At 54.6% G+C, this 11,127-nt stretch overlaps 1 protein-coding gene across 1 annotated transcript in view; it reads left to right on the top strand.

Moving 5' to 3' along the window:
- Gpr179 (G protein-coupled receptor 179) overlaps positions 1-8,058 on the top strand; it is a 17,385-nt gene extending 9,327 nt beyond the window's left edge. The window contains exons 9-11 of the mRNA XM_021213983.1: positions 147-252; positions 1,042-1,188; positions 3,235-8,058. Coding sequence (XP_021069642.1) covers positions 147-252; positions 1,042-1,188; positions 3,235-8,058 — 5,077 coding nt within the window. The remainder of the gene's footprint in view (positions 1-146; positions 253-1,041; positions 1,189-3,234) is intronic.
- The last annotated feature ends 3,069 nt before the right edge of the window (positions 8,059-11,127 follow it).

The raw sequence follows: 11,127 nt of genomic DNA, 5'->3' as shown, positions 1-11,127 counted from the left end.
GGGGCTGGGGCAGGGGCTGGGGCAGGGGCTGGGGCTGGGGCTGGGGTTGAGGCTAAGGCAGGGACAGAGAGTTAGTGAGGTGAGGCAGGCAGGTTGCTCCCACCTACACTGATGGTCACCCTGTCCCATCTGGCCCTGGTCCTCAGGTTTGTGCTGGCTCCTTCCCTGCACCCAGACTGGACACTTCTCCTCTCCTTCCTCCATACCCACAGTACGGTCACAGCCACACTGGCTCTGGTCTTCATCCCTAAGGTAAGGTCCTTCCCCTGCTGCATACGGTAGGTCCTCAGCCCCTTGGTAAAGAACGCCGTGGTCCTGACACCTCGCACCCTCTCCAATCAAGAATGATGAGCATCCCAGCCAAGGACGACGTGGTTGGGAAAGGAGCTGTTCCCTGCTTCCAGGTCCCAAGCAAGCAACCTAGAGCTAGGAATGGACAAAGAGAGTTTTGTTGCTGGTGTAGGGTTTGTTTGGTTTGGTTGGGTTGGGTTTTTTTGTTTTGTTTTGTTTTCTTTTGCTTTTTTGTTTTTGTTTTGTTGTTGTTGTTTCGAGATAGGATTTCTCTGTGTAGCCCTGGCTGTCTTGGAATTCACTCTGTAGACCAGGCTGGCCTCCAACTCAGAAACCCACCTGCCTCTGCCTCCCAAGTGTGTGCTACCACTGCCCAGCGGTTGGTTGGTTTTTGTTTTTTGTTTTTTGTTTGTTTGTTTTGAGACAAGGTTTCTTTGTATAGCCCTGGCTGTCCTCGAACTCACAGAGACCTGACAGCCTCTGCCTCCCAAGTGCTGGGAGTAAAGGTGTGCGCCACCATGTTGGGTATCCTTTCAATCCAGCCGGCAGACTCTGAAGGTGTGGAGTACAGTTAGCTCACAAAGGCGGATGGAGAGCTGAAGGTCATGCCTAAGGACGCTGTGCTGGTCACTGCTGAGGAAGAATGGCAGGAAAGCCTTGGTTTCCAAACCAGGAAGGGGTGGGGGTGAAGACTCACGAAGGAAAGGCAGAGTAGGTCTCTCTCCCACCCCCTCCACCTGTCTTGGACAGTTCTGGAAGCCAGGAGCTCCTCCCCGGGAAGAAATCCTGGATGAAGTGTATGAGGATGAGCTGGACCTGCAACGCTCAGGCTCCTACCTCAACAGCAGTATCGCCTCAGCCTGGAGTGAGCGCAGCCTGGATCCAGGAGATATCCGGGTAGGCTCTCCCTCCCCTCCCCCAATGTCTTTGATATCACCTTTTTAATTTAAGATTGACTGATTTATTTTATGCATATGAGTACACCACCAGTACTCTCTTCGGATACACCAGAAGAGGGCATCAGATCCCATTACAGATGGTTGGGAGCCACCATGTGGTTGCTGGGACTTGAACTCAGGACCTTCAGAAGAGCAGTCAGTGCTCTTAACCGCTGAGCCGTCTCCCCCCCCCCCTTTATATTTGTTTGGTTCGTGTGGTTTTTCTGAGACAGGGTCTCTCTGTGTCTCTGGTATCAGAACCCTCGGCCCTGAACTTGTTCTGTAGACCAGGCTTGGCCTCACGGATATCTGCCCACCTTTGCCTTCCAAGTGCTGGGATTAAAGACACCATGCCCAGCCTTGAGACCAACTTTTAAGGACTGAGCAGAGGAACACACCTGTGCTACCACCCCCAAGGGCTCCCTTCCTCTAAGACTGTACCTCCCTTTTCTGCTACCCTGAACTCCCCAAAACCCAGATGCTCAAGCTCTGGAGGCCCAGGCCTGGCCAAGAGTAGACTCTTAGCCCTTTGTCATCATGGGTGGGGACAGTTTGTCATCATGCGGTGGGGACAGACTAGGAAAGCCTTGAGTCCCTAGCAAAATGGAATAACTGATGACCCTAAGGGTCACCAGGGCCACCAGGATCCCCTTTCTTCAGTGGGCCTTAGGAAAAAGTGGCTTTCTGAAGAAGCAGGTTCCCTCTTCTTTTTCTTCTCAAAGGCATCATATAGAGCCAGGGGTTGGGAGACATCAGGAGACCGTGTAGTTTTATATATAACCCAAGGCAAAGAAGCCGTCTTGGGAAACCGCCCACCTACCCTTCACATCTCCCAGTTCCTCATTCCAACAACCTCTGCAGGTCTTCCCGCAGCCTCCTCATCTTCTGAGCTCTTCCTAGTCCTCCTTGATGCTCCTCCCTGAGATGAGCAATCAGAGCATAGCCAAGGCCGGAGCACCTCAGTCGATCCCCATTTAGACTGCAAGCCAATCTTTCTCCCTTTTGGGGGGAGAAATTCAGAGCACAAACATCTTCATTAACAGGAATGTGTAGCATTCTTCCTACCTCCTTGAATGCTCTAAGGAAGGGAACACGGGGCACATAGAAGAAGATGCAGAGTGCCAGGCATGGTGGCACATGCTGTTAATCGCAGTTCTTGGGAGGCAGTGATAGGTAGGTAGGTGGAGGGCAGCCTGGCCTACAAGAGTGAGTTCCAGAACAGTCAGGGCCACAGATAGAAACTTTGTCTCAAAACCAACAAACAAAACAGAACAAAGCAAAACCCCAACTCTACAGAGGCATAGAGAGAGGGCAATAAGATAGCTTTGAAATACAGGTGGGTTAGAAGTTTCATGCCCAGCCCGTCCCTTCATGCCAGACATCTCCCAAGAGATCACAGTGCCCCTGAGAAGTGAGAACACTCTCAACCCTCAGGGCTAAATTGAGCCAGAACCAGCGTGGCTCTGGTCTTGCAGCAACAGAGTGGTGGATTCCGAGTTTAAGAAACAAGAAAAGGCCGGGCGTGGTGGTGCACACCTTTAATCCCTGCACTTGGGAGGCAGAGGCAGGCGGATTTCTGAGTTCCAGGCCAGCCTGGTCTACAGAGTGAGTTCCAGGATAGCCAGGGCTATACAGAGAAACCCTGTCTCGAAAAAATCGGAAAAAAAGAAAGAAAGAAAGAAAGAAAGGAAGGAAGGAAGGAAGGAAGAAAGGAAAGGAAANTTGGGAGGCAGAGGCAGATGGATTTCTGATTCTGAGTTCGTGGCCAGCCTGGTCTACAGAGTGAGTTCCAGAGCTATACAGAGAAACCCTGTCGAGAGAGAGAGAGAGGGAGAGAGAGAGAGAGAGAGAGAGAGAGAGAGAGAGAGAGAGAGAGAGAGAGAAAGAGAAAAAGAAGGAAGAAAAGGAGTAGTGATTCCAGGGAGAATAGTTTAACTGTGTGGGGGAGGGCACTGTTGGTGGGGGACGGGCTCAGCCATCTCAGAGGTGGCCCCCTTCCTTCCAGGATGAGCTGAAGAAGCTCTACGCCCAGTTAGAGATCCGAAAGACCAAGGAGATGGCTGCTAACAACCCCCACCTGCCCAAGAAGCGGGGCAGCTCGCGCCAGGGGTTGGGCCGCTCTTTCATGAGATACCTGGCCGAGTTCCCCGAGGCCCTGGCTCGGCAGCACTCTCGGGACTCGGGCTCTCTCGGCCTCCGCAGCCTGCCAGGCTCTTCCCGACGAAGGCTCCTCAGCTCCAGCCTTCAAGAGACGGAGAAGCCCCCGGCCCTCCGCAAGACCCGCAGCACTTATGACCACCACCACCGGGAGCATAGCACTCTCCCCTTCGACGCCACGCTGAGACGGACCCTGTCCAAGAAGGCTTCGCCCACAGACGGCCGAGAGTCGTCGGCAGACGGGCCCCCAGCCCTGGGCTTCAGGTCGGCCAGTGCTCACAACCTGACAGTGGGAGAAAGACTCCCTCGAGCCCGGCCCATCTCCCTGCAGAAGTCACTCAGTGTGGTGGCTGGCTCGAGGGACAAGGCGCTGCTGGTGGCCAGTCAGGCCTACCTGGAGGAAACCTATCGGCAGGCAAAGGAGAGAGAGGAAAGAAAGAAGGCTGAGGCGGCCATGGTGAGCCCGGTGCGAAGGCCGTCGACCAGGAGGCTGGAATGGCCTCTAAGGGCTCCTCTGTCAGCCCCACCTTCTCCTGGCAAGAGCCGCAGCGTGGACAGCTCTCACACCCCTGCGAGGCCTCATGAAGAGGCTGGGAAAAGGCTGCCTCACCCACCCATCCGGCACCAGGTCTCCACACCCATCTTGGCTCTGTCCGGGGCCTGCCAAGGAGAGCCAAGAATGCTGTCTCCCACCCCAGTCTCCACATTGGCTCCTATTCTGTTGCCGGCCCCGGCCCCAGCCCCCGCCCCTGTCCTGGCTCCAGTCTCAAAGCCCCCCCAAAGCCCCACCCTTCTCACTTTCATCTGCCCCTGGGAGAATGCAGAACTGCCAGGCAAGAAAGAAAATGTGGTCCAGGAAGACCCCGCAGGGCCAGAGCGAAGCGGCCACTCACCTGCCTCGGCTCGCACCAAGATCTGGAGGGCCCTGTCTATGGCGGTGGAGAAGAGGGAGACTGGAGAGAGTGGGGCACTCACAGAGGGCGGACATGTCCAGGGGGAAGCAGATGAGACGGATGAGGAAAAGCCCAAGGTCTTCTCAAAATCCCACAGCCTCAAGACCCCTCTGCAGCAGGGTTCCGTGCGCAGCCTGGGCCTGGCCATCAAAGCTCTGACCCGGTCTAGGAGCACCTACAAAGAGAAGGATGGTGGGGAGGGCACCCCTGAGACTGAGAAGGGAAAGCCTACGGAGGTGAGCACGGGGGCTCCACCCCGATCTCCCAGGCTAGGCCGGCCCAAGGCAGTGAGCAAGCAGGTTGCCCTCGCCCCCTGTGAGGGTGAGGAGTCGCTCCAGAACCAACAGAACGCTCACACCAGCCGAATGCTCCACGTTTGTCAAAAGGAGGGCAGCCGAGAGCAAGAAGATAGGAACAAGAGAGCGGTCCCGGGTCCAGGGGAGCGGAAGGTTGAGAGAACTGGTAAAATAACGCTGACCACACTGAGGCAAGTTTTTGGGGAGAAAAATGCTGAACAAGCAAAGGAACCCCCTGTGGGATACCAAGAGGCGCCTAACCCTGCCCTCCAGCCCCTGGGAAGTGCTGACCACAGGGTGGCAGAGGTGTGCCCCTGGGAAGTAAATGAATCCGAATCAGGAATGGTCCCGCCAGAGAGTGTCAACAAGGCCAAAGTCTGCTCCTGGGAGGGGACTGAGGGAGGAAGCCTTGAGAAGAAGCCATCAAGACAAGTCCTAAGTAGGTCCTGGGAAGAGAGAGAGAAAATCCCAGGGGAGTCAGAGACCGAAGGTGCGGGTGCCATTCCTCGGAAGAAGCCTGAAAGGCTGGTCCGGGGCCAGGAGGCTGTGTGTCCTTGGGAAAGCCCCGACTCTGGAGGTCTGTCTCCTCAGTTGGTGCATCAGGAGTCTGACAGAAGCGGGGACAGGTTTGTGGTAGTGAGAAAAGGAGACATGCACCCAGAGGCTCTTCTGCCCCATGCTGCCAAGGCAGAACTGTGCCCGTGGGAGATGAGGGATGTGGGGGAGGGGACATCTGCTCAGAGGGTACAGGAACTCCCTGAAGAAAGGCAGAAATCCCCCAAGAAGGCAACCTTCTGGGGAGATCAGAATCTGGGCGGAGACCTGGTATCTCTCTGTCCGTGGGAAAGTACTGATTTTCGGGGCCCTTCAGCTGTCTCACTTCAAGCCCCAGGAAGCTCAGGGAGTTTTGGCAGTGGTATTGCGGAGGTATGCCCATGGGAGGCGGGGAACATAGCTAATGACAAGAAAGCTGAGGTCTGTCCCTGGGAGCTGGGGGAAGAGCTAGCAGGTACAGAAGGACTGAATCAGGGGACAGATGGGGAGTCTCCCCCAGGAAAGGAGACCCCCTCCAGAAAGGGATGCTTGGCAGAGATGAGGGAACAAACTGTGAGGGCAAAGCCCACAGCCCCTCAAGGACAGGAGTCAGCGTGCCCTCGGGAGGACGAAGCCCCTGAGCGGTCCAGCCCACATCCAGACAATTCTGCCTCCAAGGAGAAATTCCTAAGCCATGGGGGCAGCCAGGTACTGCAAGTGTGTCCTTGGGAAGCGGTCAAGCCAGAGGAAAAGCAAGCAACACCTTCAACAGCAGAAATCTGTCCCTGGGAAATAGATGGACAACCAGAGACCAGGACGTCAGAACACAGACCAAAAGGAGAAGTTCACAAAGATGAGGAGAAAATGCCCGCAGGAGCAGGGATCCAAGCACAGGAAGAGGCTGAGGGGCGGATCCAGAAGCAGGAAGCAATCTGCCCCTGGGAGAGCATGGACCTCGGTATCAACCCACAGAGAGACACAGAGAAAGCCCAAGGCTCTCTCCAGAGGCAAGGCAGCATGGCAGGCAGAGCTGCTGAGATCTGTCCGTGGGACGTGGAGGACACAGCTGAGAAGGCCAAGATCTGTCCCTGGGAAGTGGGGACTGGGGTTGGAGGGGAAAGGACTGTCAGAGCTGAAGCCCCTCTGAATGATGCAGGCCAGGCGTCTGCAGACTCTGAACCCAGGCAGGTAGCGGCCAGTGCTCCAAAGAGGCCAGAGAGGCTCAGGTCGGAGAAGGAGGTGGTCTGTCCCTGGGACAGCTTGAGTCCAGGGGACTCCCTTCAGCAGCCAGACACTCTGAACACTGAGAAACTAAAAGAAGACGAACTCCAGGAACACGGGAGCTCCAGGCCCATAGAGGTGTGTCCCTGGGAAACAGAGGAAGTTCCTATCGGTGAAAAAGCCAAGATCTGTCCCTGGGAATTGAATGAAGGGACTGTGGGAAAAGGACTGGAGCGAGAGCCGGGGAGCGAGCCAGCACAGCCAAGGAGACAGAATCTAGAAGAGGCAGGACTCCCCTTCCAAGAAGAAGGCACATCCAAGGGGGGCACAAAACCCTGCCAGGAACAGGAAGGGGAAGCTATGTGTCCTTGGAAGCCACCTGTTCAGGTCCCCAAGGTCTCAGACTTGCCCCTCAGCACTGTTAGTCAGGTAGCAGAGGGACAGTCCTTGGAAGCAAGTGGCAGGGCATCAGAGAAGGGAGAGCTGAGACAAGACCTGAAGACGGGTTCTCTCCCAGAATGCACAACCCCAGGAAAAGCTCCAGCTTTGAAGTCACAGGTCCCTGTGGATGGGGGAGAACCAAGCTCTGAACTCCAGCCTGTCCGCCTGTGGGAAAGCATGGTACTGGCCGGCTCTTCCTCCCATCCACACAGCCAGTGCCCTGACCAACCTAGAGTCAGCTCCCAGCCCCTGGTCAGCACCGGGGATGGGGCTGCTGAGGTGTGCCCATGGGATGCTCCTGACTCAGACAGTGACACCAAGGTTGAGCCCTGTCCCCAGAAGGTGACTGGGAGAGTTACAGAGACAGAGACATCAAGACAAGATGAAAAGGAGAAATCTCAAGAGGAGAAAGAGCGAGCCCCTGAAAAACGAGATCACGAAGGTGTGGCCACTCAGAAAACGCCACAGCCACAGACCAGCAACTTTGGGAAGCAGGAGGCTGTGTGTCCCAGGGAGAGTCAGGACTTTGGGGTGCAAGCAGCTACGGATGCTTCTGATGCAAGCAAAGACGGTTCTGAGAAAGTGTGTCCTTGGGAAGTAGAAGAGGACCCTTCTACCAAGGAAGCTGAGGCCTGGGAGGCAGGTCCAGGAGCCACGGCGGAGGGGGCACTGGACCTGGGGCAGGATGGAGAGTCACAGGGGGCAGGAAGGGCTGAAAGACATCTCCTGAAAGCAGCAGAGGCAGTCTGTCCCTCAGAAGGCGCAGTGTCAGCAAGGCTCTTCCCCCAGGAAGACATGGTGGGCACAGACCTCCCCAAGGTCGGTCTCCATGGCGCAAGCAGCCCAGGGAAAGGGCTAGCAGAACTGTGTGTGTGGGAAGTCACAGACCCGGAAGGAAATAAAATCAAGGGCACCATGGCAGACATCTGTCCGTGGGAGGAGACTAGAGCCCAATCTGATGAATCTGGCCTCCTGGCCTTACCGGTAACCCAGGCAGATGCGCCAGCTGCCCCTGAGAAATCAGTCTGCCTCTCGGCACACAGACCGTTGGAGAGCTTTCTCCCAGAGAGCAAGAGTGTTCGCCCAGACGTCAGCAAGCCACCTGGCACTTTCCCCCCGGAAGGTGTCCGAGAGCGAGAACCTTTGGAACTTGAGACCGGAGCCAAGTCAGTTCCAAAGCCAAGTCCCACAGAAACAGAGACTCCAGAGTCCTTTGACCTTAACTGAAGACCAAGGACCAGTGGCCCCTGCAGCACAGGCTGGAGAACTCGGCCCTCCAGCTGACTACCCTTGGGACTGTGAGTGACAGCACCCTGGCGGGGGTCCCGTGTTCCAGTGTTTCCAAAGAGCTGACTCAAAGATGCTCGGGTACTTCCTGGGCCCAGAAGGCCAGATGGCAACCCATTCAGAAGGAACTGTAGAAGAAGGGTTGAACCCCAGGGGACATTCTGCTCTCCCCACTTCTCTCTCTGCTTCAGGAAACAGAAACTAGACCTTCATCTTCTAAAGAGTCCTGCCATTCGTCCAGAGTACCCGACACAGCTGTTCAAATTGGAATTCTCCCAAAGTTTACCCAAGGCAGCAAAACAACGAAACCGTTTAAGGGAGTAGCAACTGGGGAGTGTGGGCAAGAGAAGGCTATAGGGTCGTGTAGTTCAGGATGAGAGGTGGGGCCGGAGGGATGGCTCCGTGGTTGAGAGCACACACTGCTCCTACACAGGACCCAGGTTTGGATCTCAACAGCCAAGACAAACCAGCTTATAACCACCATAACTCCAGCTTCAGGGGGGTCCTCCGATTTCTTCTCCTGGTCTCTGAGGCTACCTACACTCATGTGCACATATCCCCACAGAGACAGACAGACAGACAGACAGACAGACAGACAGACACACACACACACACACACACACACACACACAATTAAAATAAATATTTAAAAGATGAAAACTAAACCAGAGGAAAACAAAGACAAAATTATGTGTCTGGAAAAAGCCTCGCAGACCTAGACCTTGCCCCTTTCCCTGACACATGGTCCCAGGGAGGCCGGGCTGGGACATCTAAAACTCAGGATATAGCTAAGGCTGGCTGACCTTTATCTTCTAGTCCTTCTGCCTCCGCTTCCTGGGGTTCAGGATCACAGGTGTGCAACACCATGGCCAGTTTACTCAGAGGTCACAGAGTAAACTTCCTGTGTGCTAGGCATTACACTGTCACCTGAACTACATCCCCAGCCCAGCCTTTGTCTTTCTGTGGGTACCTGTGGTGCTGGGAACTGAACCCCAGGTCCTCAGGAATACTAAGCGAGCACCCTCCCACTAAGCCACACCCCCGGGTCAAGGGCGTGTCTTTTGACCTGACTCTTCTGGTTCTGCTTTACTACTTCTCATATGTGCCCTGACTGTTGGCTGATTTAGCAACAGTCAGACACTCTGACATTCATGTCACTGGCTGGTATCCAAAGTGACAAGAGAACAGAGGAGGAAAGACGCTCTCTCAGGGCCCTCCCACACTGGACAAGGTGTTCTTCCTTCCAGATGTCTCCAGGAAGCCTCTTCCCATCTTCCTGCCCCAGCTCTTACCACGTCCAGGCCCCACCTCACTGTCTCCTCCTCCTCGTCTTTCTGTAGTCAGCAAGCGGACCCCCTTTTTAGTAAATGTAACTGGTGCCAAGGAGGAATCTCTGGTTCTCAGGCAAGAACCACCCTAACTCACTCATATCTCTTCCCAGAGGAGCCTGGGAAAGAAAAGAGGTCCTGTTCAGTCCGAATCCCAACCACTATCAGAAAGAGTAGCGCTCCCCAGGGCTGGGAAAGGCATCTCGTGGGTACAAAGCCTCTCCCTCAGCCGTCCGCTCTCAGCTTGGCTCTCCTGAAATGACAGGGTTGGTGTCAGATGATGTTACCAGATGGAAACTAAGAAGGAGAAAAAAGTATACAGAGGTTCCGGCTTGAGAGAGGGAGATGGGGTGACAACAGGCAGGCTAATGTGGCAGAGCCGCCAGGGGCATTAAGGACAAGAGTGTAAGTCCCACCCTCTACCCGGAGTGATACAGGTGCTGTTTAAGAGGTGGAAAACCTCAAATGAGACCAAATGCCTGGTGGGAAAACCAGGAGTGTGTATGCAAAACCGCTGAACAGATACAGAACCTCACAGAAAAAAGCAGCCGGATGCTCCATTTCCAAAAGGGACTGGAAGAGAGTCAGTCACCTAGCCTCCTTTGGGGGCCAGTTGCCCTCATTCCCACACTCCGTCCTCCTACCTACCCAACTCCTGCACAGGGTTTCTGCAGCTGTATTGTTGTCCTGCAGGCCGTGGCTATTGAATCCCATAGCTTCTGAGCTCCGGTAGACTTCACTAACTGCGCACGCAATCCCACCGAGTCTGTTCTAGCTGGGAAGAGCAACGTTATCCCCATAGTCACTGTTTATAAATAGTCACCTAGGAAAATAACAAAGAATGCTTGTTCTCAGCTCCCGTGGTCGGCTCCAGCTTATTGATACTGGTGGTTTTGTCAACAGAGGGACAGCACACAGAGCAGTGCCTGCTCCAAGGCCACCCTGGACCTGACAGGACTCGGGGTGCGGTGGTCCAGCTTATTCTCTGCCATGCTAGCAGATGATCTCTGGCTTGCTCACCAAGCCAACCCTTCACATCTGGGCCCATTTGCTCAACTGGATTTGGTCCCTGAGGAAATGAAATTGCACTTATCCTTTGGCTTCCTGGTGGCAGCTATTGCTTAGCGGAGATTAAGGATTATCTAGAGACTCCAAGTCAGATCCATGGAAATGGGATGAAATAGCTCATCTGAATCACTGTTTTTCATAAATTCAAGAGAAATCAATGTTACCATTTACATACTGAGTGAGTTCTTTTGTTTCTCTGCTTCTCTCCCCTGTTGGGATTAACTGCCTCCCTTCTTACTCTCCGGCTATGGATCCAGCTCAAAGTGCTTCTTATTTTGCCTTAATCCAGGGCTCAGGCAAATAGGATGTGTCCAAGCCTCACTTGGTCAGTAATGCTGCAAAATGATGCACATTTTAAGCCTGGAGGGTTGAGATTAAACAGGGTGAGATTGGCTGCCCCAGAATAGCCCATAGCCCACCAGGTCTCATCCCTCAGCATATACCTGTCTCTGCTTCCCAGTCTACACAGACACAGACAGACACACAGACACACAGACACACAGACACAGACACACAGACACACAGACACAGACACACAGACACACAGACACAGACACACAGACACACAGACACAGACACACAGACACACACAGACACACATACACACACACAC

Source organism: Mus pahari, chromosome 14 (genome assembly GCF_900095145.1).
Source record: "Mus pahari chromosome 14, PAHARI_EIJ_v1.1, whole genome shotgun sequence".
Taxonomy (NCBI): domain Eukaryota; kingdom Metazoa; phylum Chordata; class Mammalia; order Rodentia; family Muridae; genus Mus; species Mus pahari.
This window is presented reverse-complemented; position numbering and strand designations above follow the sequence as displayed.